Source organism: Alexandromys fortis, unplaced genomic scaffold (genome assembly GCF_014885135.2).
Source record: "Alexandromys fortis isolate MF-2015 unplaced genomic scaffold, M_Fortis_MF-2015_v1.1 scaffold_9, whole genome shotgun sequence".
Taxonomy (NCBI): Eukaryota; Metazoa; Chordata; class Mammalia; order Rodentia; family Cricetidae; genus Alexandromys; species Alexandromys fortis.
Genome location: NW_026067892.1, coordinates 20,982,078 through 21,002,595, shown reverse-complemented (window position 1 = coordinate 21,002,595; position 20,518 = coordinate 20,982,078). Strand labels below are relative to the sequence as shown.

The 20,518-nt window shown below is 46.7% G+C and overlaps 1 protein-coding gene across 1 annotated transcript; it reads right to left on the bottom strand.

Annotated features, from left to right (window-relative positions):
- Positions 1-491: 491 nt before the first annotated feature.
- Oit3 (oncoprotein induced transcript 3) lies at positions 492-18,904 on the bottom strand. The gene is made up of 9 exons (XM_050143113.1): positions 18,700-18,904; positions 15,823-16,197; positions 14,596-14,703; positions 11,996-12,118; positions 8,524-8,646; positions 7,159-7,319; positions 5,210-5,625; positions 2,872-2,971; positions 492-1,591 (listed from the first exon to the last, which is right to left on the bottom strand). Exons 1-9 carry the CDS (start codon positions 18,767-18,769, stop codon positions 1,418-1,420), a joined length of 1,650 nt encoding a protein of 549 aa, XP_049999070.1. The 5' UTR covers positions 18,770-18,904; the 3' UTR covers positions 492-1,417.
- Between the last annotated feature and the right edge of the window lie 1,614 nt (positions 18,905-20,518).

Genomic DNA, 20,518 nt, shown 5'->3' with positions numbered 1-20,518 from the left:
TTCTGTGTAGCTTTGGAGCCTGTCCTGGACCTAGCTCTTGTAGACCAGGCTGGTCTCGAACTCACAGAGATCTGCCTGCCTCTGCCTCCCGAGTGCTGGGATTAAAAGTGTGCGCCGCCACCACCGCCTGGCTTGCTGCTCTCACCCTGTTAAATCAGAGAGACAGGTTATGACAAAGACTGAAAAGCCCCACAGTCTAAGACTGTCGTCACCTTTGGCCATTTATAGAGAAGCATTTCTGATCTCTGACCCCAAATTCCCACTCCTTATCCCTTTCCTAGTTTCATTAAGTTGAACCAGAATTGTCAACCATCCCATGTGGTAATAAAAGAGAAAAAGAAGGAACTATTCATTGTAACCACTTTGAGAAAGAAAAAGAAAACTTTGTTGATCATACATAATGTCAGGAGCTAATTGGAATATCAAGGAGCCAAATTCAACTGCAGATAACATTTATCTTTGTAGTTTGATATTTATTTCAATAAAATGTATCGAGCACCTGCAAAGTAAGAGTATGGTATAATTTTATACCCTTTCCTATTGTCTTACCTAGATGAAGAAACAGAATACCAATGCTCAGGGCACACGGGACCAAAATTTAGTTTTGCTAAATTTAGTGGCTGTACTGAACCACTTACATGCATGTTGATAATTTTAAAAATTATTTTATTTCATATGTATGAGTGCTCGGCTTGCATGTGTGTCTCTGCACCACATGTCTGGTGCCTGAGGAGGTCAGAAGAGGCTATTGAATCCCCTGGAACTGGGGTTACAGACAGTTGTGAGCCAACATGTGGGAATCAAACTCAGATTCTCTGCAAGAGCAGCCAATGTTCACAAGCACCTTCTGAATTTATCTTTAGGTGAAAACATTTCACCCAAGGCAATATGAAAACACTGAAAATTCCTATGCAACATCCAACCTATTATATTTTCTCTTATACATTATTTTATTGATAGCTTTCAAATCTCCTATAATATTCCATATTGGGGTTGGAATTTTAAGACATAATTATTATATGTTTAGGAGCTCATGGGTTATAGTTTTAGTAATTAATTTCTTTAGGTTTGTAAATTGGAATGTTATTCCCAGCACCTCATTTTAGTGGCCCTATTATACCATAAACGAGGTATTTCATTGTTAGAAAGAAATGGAGGAAACGAGAGAGGTGTCCTTCCATGAGGACAACATAGTTCTTCAAATCCAGAAACTGATTTGGCCACACGGGTCAGCAGTGGTGTCTGTGATTTGTACCAACCCAGGGACAAAACCAGCTTGTCAATCCTTTCGTGTGGGGGGAAGGGTTGTCTAAACTCACAGTATATGACTTAAGGAAGCCAGGTGGTCTGGGAGGGTCTCTGATGTTCTAGAGGACATAGGAAGATGGTCCAGAGAGGAGGGTGGCTGGAAGTGGGGCTAGTCCTCCCAGTCGATGGTGATGGGACCTCCAGTCAGTGTCTGGCTCCGAAGCCCAGCAGAGTCCTCGTCTTCCCCCACCTCACGACGCACTCGGCGGTGGCACCCCTGGGCACAGCGGGAGCGTTCATCCAGAACCCCACAAACAAGGACGCGGCAGTGAAGAAATACCTCCTGGAGGGAAGGGAATCATGGTTAAGCTGTGGTACCAACTGTCACTGTGGGCAACGGCTGAGAGCCACCCCACAGGACCCCAAGTGCCATCTCAGCCACAGCAGCAACAACTTGAGGTGGCAGTGACACTCTTGTGTTTATGGACTGGAAGGCGAGACGTCGGATAAGGAAGTTGTCCAGTTCACACACTTAGAAACATTGGCTGAGTTGGAAGGGAGTCACGTGGGTGCCCTCAAAACCTAGACCCATAGCTTTGGCATGCTGAAGGGACTTTAGGGAAACGGCATCTCCTGGCATTAGCGTGTCTGTCCTGGGCTGGAGTAACACTGGGGCCAAGTACTTCTGTTGTGAAGCAGTAGGTCCTCTCTAGAAGGATCTGCCTAGGGCAGGTTCAGCTATTGAGCTGGAGTTCTGGAACAATAAGACGGCTTGAAAGGACACTTGGTGGCAATGTGGAAGAGAGGGCCGCTTCATTTGGGTTGTGTTTCGACACTGGTGACATCAGCGAAAGCTCGAGTTTGTCACCCAGCCTCTTGGGACAGCCTCTTGCCATCCTGACCCTCATAAACACAGGCTGCTAGGACACTTTCTTCAAGTTTGTTTTTCTTGTGTTCGCAATGTAAGAAACTGCCTAATGTTGCACTAAATTGAAAGAGTCGTTATGTTTATTTGGGGGCCTCTTTCCCGCTCTTATGACCATGTTCTATAAACATATCCAGCAAACTGTTTTGTCCTTGTGAAATTGCCAAAAATGTATCTAGATAAAATCATGCTGAGTTAATGATTATGGCATACTAGCAGGTAACTTACTTTTAAAACCTCAAGTTATACTGTTGCTGTTCGCTTCCCATGGCTTTGAAAGCTTGGTAATTTGTCATTTCCTTTACATTCCGTGTGGAGCATGCCATATTGCGAAGCTGTGTCCTACGATTAGTGTTGTGAGTTCTAGTCTCTTCCCAATCCATCACTGCCATTCTGTGAGATTCCTGCCTAAATCTTTGGTTGAACTGATGATAACACTGGCTTTTCCCCTTATTTGCCCACAAAGATTTCAAATTACGGTCCTATAATACTCTCTGTATGCAGTCATTTGATGTGGGAGTTGGGTGGGGCAGGCAACTGTGACATATATGGATGCTGAGTTTTTTGATAGATTAACTATATTATCCCAGAGGTCATGAGGAAGCTGACCACAGACTCTCAGAATGTCAACGCATCGGGACAACGCGAAGGCAGGCTCAGGCATGGGGCTGGGAGACAACGGTATTCGGTTTGCTTACCTTGTGATCTTTGCCCACAAACTTGAAGACGGGGACTTGAAAGTGCTTTGCTAGGTGGTCCCGGGATGAGTACTGCTTCACAGAGTCATCGGAAACACAGCTGGAGGTGGGAGAGATAGGACGTCAGATCCGATCGCCCCCACAGAGGCAGAAAGCAATCCCAGCTAGGGCATTTGGGCCAGGAGATGTGAAGTGGGTGCAGCGTGCTGGGCTGCATGCCAGCCTGGGGAGAATAAAGGGGAAATGGCATCCCTTCCTGGCAAAGGCATCTCCAGAGCTCATGAAGCTGTGCTAAGTATCAAGTCTTCCCATCCTTCATTCATGGAGCCGCAGAGAGTACAATACTTCCTGCTTGATTAAGAGCTGTAGGTATTAGAAGCACAAAGTGTGCTTCAGAGAGACCTTAGGCTAGTAAGGTCGTCTTTCCGTTGGTTACGTATTATTCGAGTCTGGGTTTAGGTATTTACTGGTGTGAGAAGGCTCTTTTTTAACTTAACACCGATTTCCTATAGGGGACACACACTCCTGGAGGGGGTACAAAGGGCAATGAGCCATCGCTGCACACACATTTAAACTTGATGCGTGACAACTGGCCTCAAACGGTTTAATTTCTCTTTTCCCAAATATTACAGCAAGCTGCCATTTCACAGAGTCTGTGGCTTTCATCGTAGATCAGTTTGACACATTGCTCTGAGGTTGCTGTCAGGGTAAACTAGGGAAGGACACAGTATCGGACAAGCTAAGGCTGGGACTTTAGATACCAAGGCACATTTTCTCCTAAGGAGCCAAGGACTGTCTTTGTGTGCTTTGGCCCATTCTAACTCAGTTTGCATCTTGGTGCATGTGTGCACACATGTACACGACAGTGCACACACACAGATATATGTTTTTCTCTTCTGTATGTGCTGAGGATCAAGGAAGAAAGGGCACAGCTTCTTTGAACTATTTAAACAGAAAGAAAAGTCCTTCACCCAGGGTCCAAATAACTAATACATAAGCCGATTTCCCCAGCATTGAGATAAGAGGTGACTCATTCCCAGAATATGTAAAAAAATCGGCTTCTAAGCTGACCTCAATGCACCAAGGAGTCACCGTTCAAGGCACTGATAGCCACATGTGTAAGAGCAAAACAAGAAGATGAAGCAAGCTAGAAATTCCCAAGGGAACTGGGTTAACCAGGGAAGAGAAGAAGCCGAGGAATGTTGTGACACACACTATTCCCTTCCCCTGTCTAGAAGGCTGCAGCCCCTGATCACCTAAGATGTGACCTGGCTGCCATTTAGGCCAAGGAAGAACAAAATCTTGACATAAAGTAGGGGAGCAGATAGGTTTTCACTGATGTCACACACACCTACAGATCCCAGTCTGGGACCTTTCCGTGATGCCACAGAAATCTCAATATTTATTCCCTAGGATCAACCCAGAATTTCTTCCCTTGGCAACACTACCAACTTCATTTCTTAATTTTATTTTTGTGTATGTGTATGTGTGAGATGTATGTTCATGTTCATATGTGTGTATGCATGTGTCCGTGTGGGTACAGATGCGTGCATGTGTGGAGGAGAAAGGTCAATGTCGGGTGTCTTCCTGAGTCATTCGCCACCTTTGATTTGTTTTGTTTTGCTTTTTGTTTTTTGAGCCTGTCCTGAAACTCACTCTGTAGACCAGGTTGACCTCGAACTTTCACAGAGATCCGCCTGCTTCTGCCTCCCAAGTGCTGGAGTTAAAGGCGTGCGCCACCAACGCCCAGCTTTCACCTTAATTTTTGAAGCAAGGTCTCTCCCTGAACCTGGAGTTCAAAGATTAGGCAGACTGTTTAACCCCAGGGCAGGGAGCTCCTTGGTTCTGGAGATCTGAACTCACAGCCTCGCTCTTGTGGCAGGCACTTCACACACTGAGCCATTTTCCTAGTCCCCACTATCAAAGTTCTGGAAACTAGCTGTTTCGGTGTCTTCCCACAGCCCTCCTCCTTCCTGACTTCCGGTCCCTCTGGGCAAGTTAGTGGATCCTAGTCACACGTAGGTAATTCTCTTTGCCTGTAGTTCTGATCTTGTTGAGACTGACACACACTGCTAGTGGCCTGCTGAACTTCTTCCTAGGCATTCCATGGGCATTTCAAGTGTAAAATTATTCACCGTTTTTGATTAAATCCAATCATACCTCAAATTGTAAAATAATAATTAAATTATTTTATAATTTATTATTAATAATAAACATTAACAAATATCATTATTTGTTATTAAAATATAATTGAAAATATAATATATAATATTTCACACACACACACACACACACACACACACACACACACACAGAGGCTGTGGCCAGCAGTACTCACCCGTCCTGGATCAGGTAGTACTTGAGTATCTCGTCCATCTTGGCAGTGGGTGTGGCGAAGCAGCTCTCCACCAGGCTCTCCAGGCCGCTCACATGCACGAGGGGCTCAATGCCGAAGTAGAGCGAGTCGCGAAGCTTGAGCGAGGGCAGAGTCTCCCGGTAAGGCTCCTCGAACTCGTGGTCCTTGAAGATCTCCAGTGTGAAGGGGAAGATGCCGTGGTTTCGACTCCTGATTTCCAGAGGGGCGTTGCGCAGGTTGGGCACGTAGCCTTCAGAGATGGTGTAGAGTCGTGGGAACTCGCAGATCACAGGGATCAGCAGTTCGCTGGTCCGAATGATAATGTCCCCGCTGCTCCCAGGGGTCTGCTTGGGCAGACCCGTCACGAGGTTGCTGGCCACGATCTTGTCATTCACCACCTGCGCCAGTCCGGGGTGAAGTGAGACTGTGAGATTTATTTCTAGTTATCGCTCTTCTTACCTTAACATCCTCCAAACACCTGGTATGTTGAACATCATCAGGATTTCATTTCCTGCACCAGAGGGACTTTGGGCTTGAGTGAGAGTGTTTTGAAATGGGGGCTGTTTATCTTGCCCAGGTTGGCCTGAACTGGCCTCAAGTAAATCTGCCTAAGCAGATTTCTCTTTGTCGGTTAGTAAGACAGGCCGAGCGAGCCAGAAGGCTTCCTTACAGGCATCCCTCTAGTGCATTAGGCATGAAACCTGATCTAGGGAGATATTCAGCAAATCCCAAGCTCTGGCATCCGGAAGAGGACAGCACAATATGCTCTGGGCAGGAATACCAGATTTGGGATGCCGCTGCTTCTAAGGAATCCTGGATCCATCCCAAATCGGCACCTGCATAGGTGCCAAGGGGTTTCAGCTGTTTACCGCGCCCCCCTCTGCAATTCTACTCTACCACCAGGGAGAGGTACCAGGCAGTTACAAGGCTGTTTCATCAGGCTCTCCATAGAAACAATCCATACCACTTGCCTAAATGGGGAAGCCCTGCTCTTCTGTAGCTACCTCGATTGTCACCCACAGTGATTCACCCTCTGACTCACTTCTCAGGACTCATAAACACATGATCACTAAGGCTTCTTCATGGACCTGTATCCAGTCCTCTGTACAGCATCCATCTTGCACACTGTGGGACCACAGTTCCCAGCTCAATCCCGTCTTTGTGGACTCAAACCTGCTGTCTCCCCAGCCCTCCCTAGCACCCACGCGGGACCTTCGGAAGCAATCTCTATCCTGTGTCCTTTCCAGTGTCTTTTTCTGGTGAGGATTCCTTGCAGGGCAGCCTGCGAGGAATTTACCTTACTTAGCATGACCTGGAGAATCCCTTAAGATTCTGCTCCTGAACCCCAGCCAAAAGGCTCCTTGCTTCTTTGCTTGTGTGAGCCACACACACTTCTACCCACATCTAAGCGAGGCGTCCTTTTCATGGCCTCCTAGAGGACAGCCCAGACCTTATTTACATTTTATGTATTGTTATCTCAGTACAGCTGTGTGCTTGCTGACAGGCAGCTATCTTATTCCAGATCCCTGTCTGAGTTTCCAGCATGGGGGTGTGAGCATGTTTGAGGGAAAACAAAAACAAAAACCACCTTTTAACCTCAGCCTGGATCAATGCCTGAACTCACTCACTCGTCACAAATGAACCACCAGCCCCTTGGTCCCTATCATCCTCAGTCTCCAAATAACTACAGTGGGTGCATCTGCCTCTTGGTACCGCTGGGGATGGTGTAGGAAAACACCTTGCATACAGGTTGCGTGAAAACAGGGACGGCTGAATTCTTCATTCCATTCCCTGTGTTCCAGGACCCTGGTGCGGGGCACAGGGTGTTTTGAGCTCAGTTCTTTTCTGTGAATCTATCTCACCAACACAAGCCACACCGTCCTTCTGCCCTCTGTGAACCACCTTCCCTACGTATCCGCCAGGGAACCTACGTCAACCACGGTGCCGCAGGTCTTGAGGGAGAAGACGATGTTGACGTGGGTGCCATTGGACACTCCTCGGCAGGAGTTGTTGGTCAGGAAGAGCTCCAGGCCACCAACCAGCTCCCTGGGGACACTCACTTCGATGGCGCTGGACTTGCACAACACGGGGACTGTGAGAAAGGGGACTCGGTTAGAACATGAAACCCGGCTTGGGGAAAAGGCTACAAAAGTCCCAGGGGGACGCTTTCTCCTCCACACAGCCTGCCCTTTTGTTCTTTCCTCCAGGAAAGGGCTCGAAGCAAGGTGATGAACACCACCAGGATCCCTAGCTCCCAAGATTATAGCCAAATAGATTGGTGCTCTCAAACCACATATTCCTTTTAACAGTGGGGTCAAGCTTCAGCTCGACAAACGCCAGCCCGAGGTGCAGCTGGCATGATTCCATGGAGTGAGGCACCCCGAGGATGAACTTTGGCGCCAGCACGGTTGACTGGCAACACAGGGAAGACACAGCTGACACGGGTCTAAGCGGCACAACAGCGCTGCTGGGTTTTGACCACTAGTTACTGCCCCATTAACCGGGTAATAAACAGTGTTCCCGCACTCTGGAAGCCTTCCAAATTGTCCGTGAGCTCCTCAGCAAATGTAAACGCTGACTATAAAATTCCACTTGACCTTAATATTAAAAAAGAGCCTGCTTTTCTGTGGCGGTCCCGCGTCTATTTCCTCTGACCCTGCAAACACCCAGAAGGATTCTAGATACTTCCAGAGTCCCGCCTGTGAGCAGACATCTGAGCAATGAGATGCGCCAAGAAATCAGAAACGGGCGCCTGGTCGGTGTCTGCTGGGTGCTGGAATTATTATCGCAGACACCAAGAACTAGAAAACAGTTCTCCGAACACTGCTGATGGGGGACGATCCGTCATTCCTCCTCATTCTAGCTAGTTTGGGCCCATGAAACCGTGGAATAAGGACAGTGCTGATACTTCCAAGTTGAGCGGTCGCCGTACTGTTGCTTATGGAAGTCAGAGAACAACTCAGAGGCAACCAGCAAGGGAAAGTTAGCTTTTCTTGACTTTAAAAAAAGAGACCTTCTTCCACTCCTGTCTGTTTTTGAGACAAGGTCTCACTGTGTGGCTCAGGTTGGCTTTGCTCTCAGGCGGGGCTCCCCTGGCCTCCACCTCCCAAGGGCTGAGACTACAGACGTGAGCCATCACCCCCGGCCAGGGTGTTCTCTGTTGCACGGTTCCGGAATGGTGACTCAGGCAACTCCTGGCACCCGAAAGATAAGACTCTGACAGTCTTGCGGGAGGGAGGGCAAAGGTAAGGGGAGGAGGGTGTGTAAACCCCGAAGGGAGTCAAACCTCGCCCTACCTTGGCAGGTGTGGTTATCTTCAGACAGCACCAAGCCCCTGGGACATGCGCACTGATAGCCCTTCGCGGAGCCCAGGCAAGAATGACTGCAACCGCCATTGTTATTGTGGCATCCTTCGATGTCTGCAGAGGGAACCAACAAAAATGAGTCCCCATGAGACCCTCTTCTGCAGGAATCCTAGCGTCGATCACTGGAGACTATTCTCGATTCATGACGGAACCCCTGAGGTCTTATGCGGTCAGCGAAACATGAGGCAACCCGCAAACATTTATTAAACGCCGTGACTGCCAAGAGTCCGTCCACAGCGACACTTACCGAGGCGCTCCAGGCATTTCAGAGTGTCTTTCAAAGTTTTCCACATCTCTCTGTTGTTTCTCGCATGCTTACAGTGAGGTCATGAACATGTATGGCTAAGACCCAACAACCATTTCTTAACTGTTGTAACATTTAATCTATTTATATGTTATAATTTGACAGGCTTATTGGTGGATAAAAAGAGATTGAGTAACAGTTCACCTGGACCAGCTGGGTGGGTCAGAGTTGCGGCAGACTGATTGGATCGCTGGCCCCTCTCCTAGTCTCCCTAGGAATAAGGGCTCTCTCTGGATATGAAAGGTCTTGGGTAGACTTGGGGCTGGAGACATAGCTCAGTCACAGGGTGTCTGCCTACCATCCCTGCCCTAGCATGCCAATGATAATAATCTTCACCATCACTACTTTTATGAGAACTGAACATTATCTTTTAGGTTGAGGGCTGTCAAATTCCGACCTGCTACACAGTGTTATAAATAAAGCACACATAGGCATGACTATTTGTTGACAATTGTGTATGGCTGGACTTTTTTGTTTGCTTGTTTGCTTGCTTGCTTGTTTTAAACTACAAGGGCAGAACTGGGCAGTTTTGATTGATTCTGGATGGTCCATGAAACGTAAAATATTTACCATCAGGACATTATGGAAAAGTTTTGCTGAGCCCTGTTCTAAGTTAAGATGATGGAAGGAGATGTTTTGGATCACCTAAACTGCTCAGGGAGAGATGGAAGCTGATTCTGAAGGATGATACTAAAAACAGGTTAGTGAAAAAAAGTTTAAAAAAGGCCAGGTGATGGTGGCGCACGCCTTTAATGCCAGCACTCGGGAGGCAGAGGCAGGTGGATCTCAGAGAGTTTGAGGCCAGTCTGGTCTACAGCTGAGTTCCAGGACAGCCAGGGCTACACAGAGAAATCTCATCTCAAAAAAAAAAAAAAAAAAAAAAAATGTTAGTGGAGCCAGCAGTAAGTTAACTTGATACACACAAATCAGTGTGCTTAGGAAATGTAATAAAGTCACAACAAATGAATCTTTGTTAACTGTTTAGAAACCCAGCTGTAATACGTAAAACATTTATGCAGCGTGTGTGCATGTGTATGTGTGTGTCTAGCAAAGCCACAGTGTGTGAGGTCAGGGGTTGTGGGAGTTGGTTCCCTTCCGCTACCATATGGGTTCTAGAGATCAAATCAGGCTGTCAGGTCTGGTGTTAATCAGCCTTACCCGCTGAGACATCTCACAAGCTCTAGAAAACCCATATATTTTTAGAGGATTTAGGCACTTTGTAGATTTTTAGGCTAGTTGAGATTATGGATAACAAAGTTGGGAGAAAATATAAACTATGCTACTACGCTAGGGAGTGTTAAAATCAGTAGGAGTGGTGGTGGTACGCGCCTTTAGTCCCAGCACTTTGGAGGCGGAGGCAGGTGGGTCTTGAGATCAAGCTCCAGGCCAGTTGAGGGAACCTAGTGAGGGCCTGTCTCAAACAAACATGCAAACAAAAATCCCCAACACTGGTATGCGTTTTTCTTTTTAAAAGAAGGCTTCTCTTCAGTCCTGGGGATAACCCAGGTGCTCACCACACTTAGCCAGCACCCTGGTACCCCCACCTGCAAAAATGACCTTTCCAAAGTCGTTTTATTTTTCTGAGTTGTGATTTCAATATTTGTAAGATGAAGGGCTAACCCTAACTTATCACAATGGGCATTTTCAGTTGTAAAAATTCAAGAGGAAAAGCAGACCAAAGAACCCAAACTGCTTTAAAGGGTTTCAACCTTGGGAAGGTGGAACAAGATGTTCAAAGCGGAAATACCCTAGCAACAGAGATTGGGCATCATTTACAAATGCCCCTTTTACTCTTCTGTGTTTTCCTATTTATATCACAAACTATTAAAATTTACTTAAAAATTTAAAAGTACAATTATTTTTTAAGAAGCTATAATCATTTAATAGCCACACTAAAGAAACAAATACATTCAGCCTTTCAGTAAAAGTTAAATGTTATAAATAGAAACAGTATTCCTGAAGTATTGCTCATATAGACACATAAAATTTTTATCATGTGCTAAATATTTTTCAGTTATAGTTATTAGGTTTTAAGGTTATATGAGTATTAACCATGATAGTCTCAATAAAGTGCTCATGAATAATTACAAATGTTCTTTATGGACTATTTTATTACTATTCAAATATGCAAAAATGCTTACACAAAATTATTAAGATTTAGGGAAGATCCCACACATTATCCTTATTCAATAAAATTTATAATAATTTAGCCTTGTTACAAGGACAGCAATTTAATGTTCCAGTTAATGTGTTCTGTATTAATAATGCAAACTTTGTTGGACGGTACTCATAAGTTTTCTCTTTGGGAGGGTATTTTATTATTTTGAATGTGATGAAAATACAATGAATTTTAATATACAGATTACAGCTCTATTAATATGCAAGCTCAATTCCCCTGAAGGACAAATCATAAATAATAATCTATAAATAATAACAACTATAATTATAATAATCTATAAATAATAACAACTCTGCCATCTACCTCTCCACGGCGCCCTCTGCAGAGAACGTTAGGGAACTCAGATTTGTGAAAGCAGCTGCTATGCCACTTTAGCTGTGACAAGCTCGTGACCTGAGTCCCACAAAACAGTAGCAGATTACTGAATCATACCTGGTACCCCATAGCCACGTGTAAGACTACATCAACTAAAAAGTGAGAGTAATAATAGACAATTTCATCTCTATTCCTTGAAGTTCGTCGTTAAGTTTCTGGCTACTAAGCCATGTACACACAATATCTCTGTTACTAAAAGTGGACAATGGGGTTAGCGAGGTGGCTCAGTGGTTAGAGCACTTGCTGCTTTCTAGAGGACCTGGGTTTGATTCCCTGCACCCACATAGTGGCTCACAACAATCTGTAACTCCAGTTCCAGGGACTCTGACATCTTGGAAACACCTCCTCTTCAATCTTGAAGACAAAATCAATACTGAGTTCTGTCCACAGCTAAAGCGCCCTCAGTGCCCAAAACCCCGTTAGTCACCTCATGCTGACAAACTGTTATCTGCCTCTAACAACAGGGCACCTTCCCAAACTCCAAAGAGCAAGCCAGCGGCTCGCTTTGGACGCTCAGTTTGCCTCCCCTCCTTATCCGGTCTTACCTTCGCACGTTTTCCCGTCGCTCCTCAGCACGCGGCCGACCCCGCACGCGCAGCGGTGTGAGTTTTTGAGGTTTACACAGATCTCACTGCAGCCGCCATTATTCTGCTCACATTCGTTGTCATCTGTAGAAGGGAAACCATACCGCTGACGCTGACACATCGCTGAGCAACCTCGCCCTGTTCCCAGCCCCTGAACTGAATCCCCGCCCCTTCTCAGCTGCTGCTGAATCTCCTACTGTGGATCAGCACAGACACATGCACTGGCCTGGTCTACCCTGCCAAGCTGTTCGTTCACCTGCCTTCTACTCATTCTCTGCCAAGCGGAGGGTATCTGAACACTTGTTGAGTTCCCATCTTTCAGGGTAGAAACTACGGGGCTGGCAAGATGGCTCAGCAGATACAGGCGCCCTCTGCTAACCCCTCCAGCCTGAGTTTGATTGGGGCTCACATGGTGAAAGGTAAGAGTGGACATCTAGAAGTTGTCCTGTGATCTTCACACGCATGGCATGGCACACGGGCATGCATGCACAATAAATACAGGAATGTAATAAGGTAAGACTATGGGAGAAAATGAGGTTCCTTTTGTCAGCTGGGTATGCTTAATCATTTTAATGGAAACCCTCTTTCTCCAATGAGTTCATGAAAAATTGTTAAATGCAAGATTATATATTGGGTTTTGTTTTAATGCAAAGAAGGAGCTTACAGTGCAGAAGGAAATAGCTAGCAAAACATTATGGGAGACACTCTTCTGGTACTGCATGGCAAACCACTCTCAAAAATCAACTTTAAAAATTAAAATATTCTCAGCCGGGCTTGGTGGTACACACCTTTAATCCCAGCACTTGAGAGGCAGAGACAGGTGGATCTCTGTGAGTTGGCACCCAGCCTGGTCTACAGAGTGAGTTCCAGGACAACCAGGGCTACATAGTAAAACCCAAATTTTTTTTCAAAAAATATTCTCACATTATATTTAAGAAATGATTTTTAGTCTATAAAACATCTGATGAGCTATGCATAGATTCTTGCTGAACACACACACACACACACACAAAATGGACACGAAATGCCTGCCTCCTCCTGCAGAGCAGAGGAAGCTGAGAATGAAGTGTGTCTCAGCTCCTAGGAAGGAACCTGGATTCAGGATGTGAGCCAAGGGCTGGAGCTAAATGCTCACAGTGAATCAAAACATTGTTTTGGACCCAGGAAAGGAGATGAGGTGGGGGGAGTTCCATTTATATCCAGAGCCCCAGAGTAGGTGCCTCCCTCTGAGGCTTTGGGCATGGTCTAAGCAAACCCAAAAGTTCACGTGTTGGAAGTTTGGCCCCCAGGGCGATGTTATGAGGTAGTGGCCATTGGAGGTGACTGATGTGGTTCTTGTGGGGTCCCTGTCCAGTCTTCGCTTGTGCTCCTGGAATGCCATCTCCCACCAGACCTTCCCGGGAGCTGAGCCACTGCCGGCAACCCACCCCTGAGCCTCCCTGAATTGTGAACCCCGCTTCTTTTTCTTCATAACCTACTGAGTGTCAGCTATTACATTATAGTAACAAGAGGGACTAATACATGTTTTAATAAAATCGAGGGTAAAATTCTGCTGCAGGTAGCAATTAGGAGGCTCCCTCTGGGAGGCCCAAAGGGAGAGATCTGCTGTGCAGTGGACCCCCTGGGCCAGGGTGCTGCCATGGTTACAGCATGGATTCACACTTCCCACTCACTCGGGATGTAGATCTTGATCTCAGAAACTGATGTGCAGTCGGGCCTGGAAAGCTGCTCTGGAGTAGAGCATCCTTGGAGCAGGTGGGAGGGGCAGAGAGCCACAGAAATCCCCTAATGCTAAACAAGGGTCTACCATAAAACACCGCAGACAGCTCACAGTGAAAGTGGTCAGTCAAGATACCTGGGGGCTTTGAACTGGTAATAAAAGAACAACCCCGAAGTCTGTACAAGCATCTTTTTAAACTAGAAAAAAAAAATGAAAGAAAGAAAAGAACTATGGGCCGGAGATAACACGTTTTGGAACCTACTTTGAAATGACTTTATAACACATCTCAATTTGAATGTCCAATTTTTCATTTTTTCTTTCTTTTTTTTTTCTTTTTTTGAGACAGAGTTTTGTCTATGTAGCTCAGGGTGGTCTTGAACTCACCATTTCCCTGCCTCAGTCTCCTCAGCGCTAGGGTTACAGGAATGCACCACACCTTAATGGATGCCAACTTTTAGCAGAAACACTTAGTCTGTATTTACAGTTAGTAAAAACAGACAGAATTTAGTCATTTGAGTTATCCCAGGCATTTTTCGTTTGCCAATGACCGAATCAAAAATCGATTTTTATATTAAAATTTAGTAAAATTAATATTCAAATCCTCAGGCACGCTGGCCGCTTTTCAATGGCTCCATAATCACAAGGGACCAGCGGACACAAGAGACAATAGTGCGTTTCCGACCTCCCTCTCCACACCAGGCGCTTGTAAGGCGCTTTAGTTATGACCGACTGTGACCAGCTCAATTTCAAATGCTATGAGACTGAGAGATGGCCGCAGGGCCCTGATTTGTCCCTCCACTCCTGAGGGCCCCTTTCCATCCTGTGAGTAGTTCTTTCTTACCAAGGCATGTCTGTCCATCTGGGCCCAGCGAGGTTCCCGGGGAGCATGCGCACTCGGTGGCGTCCTCGCAGCTGCCATGGCAGACCTCATCACAGATGTCATAGAAATCTACGGAAGGACAACGATTATTTGCTGTGAGTGGCGAGGCTCAGGGGACTCTCTCTTTGGAGTAGTCTCATGAATGCAGCCATGGGCTCCAATTCCCAGAACACCATCCTGACGTTTTTCATGGCTCAGGGCTGCATTGCCCACTGGAGAGAGATTAGCGGTTCAGATAACGGACCCCCAGCTAGAGTGGGAGTGACCCACTGGTGGCCAGAGGACTAGTGCGGAAGAGCTAGGGACTACGGGTGAGGGCATGCTCCATCGTGGACTCTCCAAAATGTGCACAGGAACTGGGGACACCAGCTTCTGAGAGGCCCTTGGTTTGAGCTCTGCCCTCAAGGATGCTTACAAAGTCTCCAGCTTTAGGGGGCTGGAGAGATGGATCAGAGGTTAAGAGCACTGGCTGTTCTTCCAGAGGTCCTGAGTTCAATTCCCAGCAACCACATGATGGTTCACAACCATCTGTTATGAGATCTAGTGCTCTCTTCTGACCTGAAGGCAGACATACAGGCAGAACACTGTATAAATAATAAATAAATCTTTATTTTTAAAAAATCTCCAGATTTTGATGTGATTAATGATATAGAAATTCACTTAAAAGTATTATTGATGTCGGGGGCTGGAGAGATGGCTCAGAGGTTAAGAGCATTGCCTGCTCTTCTAAGGTCCTGAGTTCAATTTCCAGCAACCACTTGGTGGCTCACAACCATCTGTAATGAGGTCTGGTGCCCTCTTCTGGCCTGCAGGCATACACGCAGACAGAATATTGTATACATAATAAGTAAATAAATAAATAAATATTTTTTAAAAAAGTATTTTTGATATCACACCACCTCTTCTCATTGAATATCATTTCTGAAAAGCAATGACAGTGAGCAGCACCATGCGGATGTCTGGGCATTTATCTGTCCACCTATTGATTGATCACGCATCAACAAGTATCTCCAGAGGGCTCTTGCGTGCTCAGAAGGTTGGAAATCCATCACTTCTAATTCGATAATGTTTGAACGAATAGACTTAAAATAAACTTGGGTCACAATAACTGGGGTTCATTTGGTGCTTTTCTCTTTAACGCCATCGGTGGCCTTGCTGGGGAAGGAAGAGGGCGAGGAAGGTACTTACGGCCACAGTAGACGTGGAAGCAGACAGTGGGCTTGGCCAGCCGATAAACATAGTAGCCTCCGGGGCAGGCCTTGACCTCCACCGTGGTGTTCCAAAGGCAGCAGTTCCCTTTGAAGCTGGCACAGGCCTGGCGTTCCACGATGCCGTCACTTTCTAGGGGGTGGCTGCCATTGAGCCAGACAGGTGCATGGGTCCCACAGTGGTTTTCTGGTATGCAGAAGGTGGGCATGGCATCTCCTGCCATACCCGTGAAGCGATACCATTCCCCATTCATATGGTTGTCACAGAGAGGCTGGCTTTGAGACTCGTCGAACTGGTGGTCGGTGTTCCTCCAGGGCTCGTTCAGGCTGATGTAAGCTGAGCAGGGATCTAGGGCTGGGAAGGAAAGGGGACTCAGAGAGACCTGGTGGTGTTTCAGCTCACAGTGCCAACAGCTACATCCACCTCGGTCTTTTTCAAACAAAAAGTGTGTGTGTGTGTGTGTAGCCAGATGTCAATCTCAGGCATCCTTCCTTAGAAGCCATTTCCTTTCTTTTCTTTAGACGGGTCTCTCTCTGGCCTGGGGCTCATTGGTTAGGCTAGACTGTCTGACTAGAGAGCCCCAAGAATCCTCCTGTCTCCACCTCCTTAGTGCTGGGATTAAAAGTATGTGCCATGCCTGGTAGTGTTACAGCTGAGCTGGGTGTGTATGAGGGCCAGCATTGCCACTAGCACCAGAGTGGATAAACAAATGAAAGAGAAAATAAATCAATATACCAAGAGAATCATGTATAAGAGGAATTAGGCATTTTGATTCGAAGATAAGGATTATGGAAAAGCATATTTCAATCCAGCTCTCCACTCACGTGAGAGACTGTGTTGCAATGCAGTTAGCATCCCATTTGGGGAAATTAAGAAAGAAGAGAAAGAAGGAAAGCCTTGAATTACTTTTGCAAAAATGACAGTCAGAATCTTGCATCGGTGTGAAGTCTGACGGGATAAAGAGTATGGCAAGCTCGTTCCACGGAAAGGGAAAAGGTCCGAGGCACACAGCCCGGAGCTTTGAAATACACAGCAACCTGGCAGGTGGACAGGGGAAATAACTTGACAGTCTGGGGAAAGAAGTGATTAGGACACTGAACTTTCTGGAAATGACATTTGCAGAGTTGTCCGTGGCACAAGCAACCTTTTCTTCAAGTTCTGCGGCTCCTCCCAAAGTCTTTAAAAACCTCCTTAAGCTGTCCCGGCTGAGTGCTAGCTGGCAATTCAGTGTTCCCTGGAGCGGAAGATATGTCCTCAAATTCCCTCACCTCTCCAAGGGAAAAATTTCCTCCTCAAATTCCCTCACCTCTCCAAGGGAAAAATTTCCTCCTCTGCCCCGCTGGCTATGGTGCTTTGGCCAAGCGAGACTGCCAGCGCAATTCCACAGGTGATTATAAGCTCACAGGGACATTCCACTCCTCCCCTGCTCATATTTTACGAGAAATGGTTAGTCGCTCAACCTCTAACGGCATCGGCAGCAAGTCTCATAATGACTCTTCCATGATTTCTAAAGTTTTCCTTACAGCTAAATGCCATTTCTTCTACTGTTGCAAAGCTCATGCCTTCCCGTTGCAGAGGAATGACGGCAGGAAGAAGAGAAACGGCCCTGGCATATGCTGTGCAACCCCACAGGGAATGCCACACAAACAGCCGCTAGATATTGTCTAACACTAAATGCTTCCACCCTCTTTTAAAACATCCATTCTGTGTCAAATCCCGATTTCAGTCTCAACGTGGAGCCAAGAACGTGGTGTTACACAAATTGATCCTAATTAGCTCATACCATCCTTAACACCGGGGCGGGAAAGAGAAGAGCCCTATGTGTTCCTCTCAAAATCCGGCTCCCCTCTAGAGGGCCCGGTGTCTCAGGACACTCAGGAGCATCTTGGCTCCTGTACAAGGACCAACCACAGGGTGTGAGCAGACATCTGTGTCCCCATCTTGTCATCCTAGAGACTGGCATACCTGCGAGCCTCCCTTCACTACCCAGATTGTAGTCTTTGTGGCCCCTGTATCTTTGCTGCGTCTGGAAGCTCCCCACCCCTTGCCTCTTCCGTTCTACCTCCTCTCCTTTCTTGTGTTCCAGTCAGTGAACTGGCTGGCATCTTATTAACTGAAGCCTATAGTTGCTCACAATGTCTTAGGTTTTATCTACATCGTCGCCTGTCCCAGGATGCCATCCAGAACACGGCGTTACATGTAGCCTTCATTTCTCCTCAGGGCTCAAACTTATTTTTAATGTATATACTCAAAGGTGCCAGAGCTTGGCCCAAGTCACTGCAGAGAAACAAATCTATTCCAGTCACATACCAAACAGAAGTGCCCAGAAGGATCCTCGTTGGCCAGTTTTCTGCCAAGCCTGAGAGGAACAGCTTAAGAGTTGTTTGGTCTGTGCAAAAAGCCATTCATAGTTTTAAAGGCCAAACTTAACGAACATGTTATCCAGATCTGTGCCCTTTACAGGGACAGAATGTTTGGCCCCTTTTATTCGTTAAGGGAAAGGCCCTGCCCTCATCTCTAAGAGAAGAGAATCATTTCCATTCTTTAAGTGGGAACTCGAGTGTTTCCACGAGAAAGGGATTACAATTCCTTTCCACGCGCGCTCCAAGAACGAGTTAGCTCCAGGAAGGTTGAGCGACAACAGAGAGCCATGGAGGTCTGGACACTCAGGAGGGAAGATAAAGGAGCAAGCAGCAAAAATTCTCCAGGCATAGATCCTTGTAGGCCCAGTGACTTTTTACACAAATGTGGGGGTCAGTTTTTAAGGCCCCATTATATAGTCCTAACATTTGGCATACAATAGCAAACAGCAACAACAAAAAGTGCATGGTATCACATTCTTGACCCAAGACTCACCTCTGGGCCACCCTGGGGTGACGGCGCTGAAGAGGCAGGTGAGCAGCAGGAACAGGGGCATCTTTCTCATCCAGCTGCCAGGAACAGAGTGGAAACCCTCTTAACACTATTTTTCCTTTGTGCTTTCTTCGAGTACTTAGGGGAAAAATTCCCTTTGGGCTCTTAGGAAGCGAGTCTGTATCAGCGCTGGCTGGGACCTTACGGTGCAGCACAGGAGGGTGAGTGGGACTAGGAGCCGGCCGCTCTGGCCTTGACCCCAGATAGAGCCTGCTTTCCACTGCCAACAGCGCTATTGTCCTGATAGATGTCTTCAGAGGCGGGAAAAACCCCACCTCAACACCCCTCATCCTTCTATTGTTTTTTTTGTTTTTCTCTGAAGAATTCGCTGTAATGGAGTCTTTGCTATCTTATCCAGAAGGGAACTCTTACTGAGCAACATCCCCTCATGTCAAAATCTTGTTTGGTGACTTCTAGGAACTGGCTTCCTGATGCTGCAGCCACGGCATTGTTCAGGCTCCCCCAGTGGGAACGGGATAAGCCACTTAGTCGGAACTTGTGATTGAGGACATGTCTCAATCTGACGGTCCAGGAGCTGACAGGAGCACACACGAGGTCGCGAGGAGCCTGAGAGGGGCTGGCATTCTCTCAAGATAGCTCCTAGGTTTGTCTTATTCTGGTCTCCCGTCTCGAGGTCTCCTAAGTAGGGACCTCCACGCGGGCATCATCAACCCCAGTGGTAGAGCCTGGTGTTGTTATGATACATTTCTTCCCCACGTAACAGAGGTGTTAGGGATTATTGTTTTCACCAATTCTCACACTAAACTAGGGGCAGGGACTTAAAACTAAGAGCTACCATTAAATTAACAAAATCCTGGAAAGTTCAAAATTGCCAAGAGTTTTTCTTTTCTCTTCCTCTGCCTTCCAAGTGCTGGGATTAAAGGCATGCACCACCACTACCTGGCTGGAGTTGTACTTTTGACCAAAGAGGGGACCTCTGAGGACTCTCACATGACATGCCACCAGGCCTGATGGCGGTAGCATTGTAGGTGTGAGGGTTTGAAGGTTCCTGGTATTTTAGACTGTGGACACAGAGAAACAGCAATTCCAATAAAAGACCATGCGGAGGGGAAGATTGGAGGGGTAGGTCAGAAATCACCAGAGAGCCCTCATCCAGTGACAGATGGAGGCAGATTCAAAGACCCATGGCCAAACATTGGGCTGACCTTGGGGAGTCCTGCTGAGGAGAGGGAGGAGAGATTGTAGGAGCCACGGGGTCAGAGACCTCACAGAAAAACCCACAGAAAAGGCTAGCCAGGCTCATGGGAACTCATAGAGTCTGAACCAACAGCCAGGGACCTGCGTGGGACTGACCTAGGCCCTCTGCATTCATCAGACAGCTGTGTGGCTTGATCTATTTGCGGGACTCCTGGCAATGGGATCAAGAGCTGTCCCTGGTGCTTTGGCTGCTCTTGGTTAACCTATTCCTCATGCTGGGTTGCCTTGCCCAGCCTGAATATGGGGAAAGATGCTTAGTCTTGTGGCAGCTTGATATGCTGTGACTTGCTGATGCCCAGGAGAGCCTGTCCCTTTCTGAATGAATATAGAGGAGGGGTAGATTGGGAGGGGCAGAGGGGTGGAGGGAGGAGAGAGTGAGAGAGTAGGAGGAGAGAGGGAGAGGTTTTGGTTGGGATGTAAAATAAATAAATTCTTCTTCTTCTTCTTCTTCTTCTTCTTCTTCTTCTTCTTCTTCTTCTTCTTCTTCTTCTTCTTCTTCTTCTTCTTCTTCTTCTTCTTCTTCTTCTTCTTCTTCTCCTCCTCC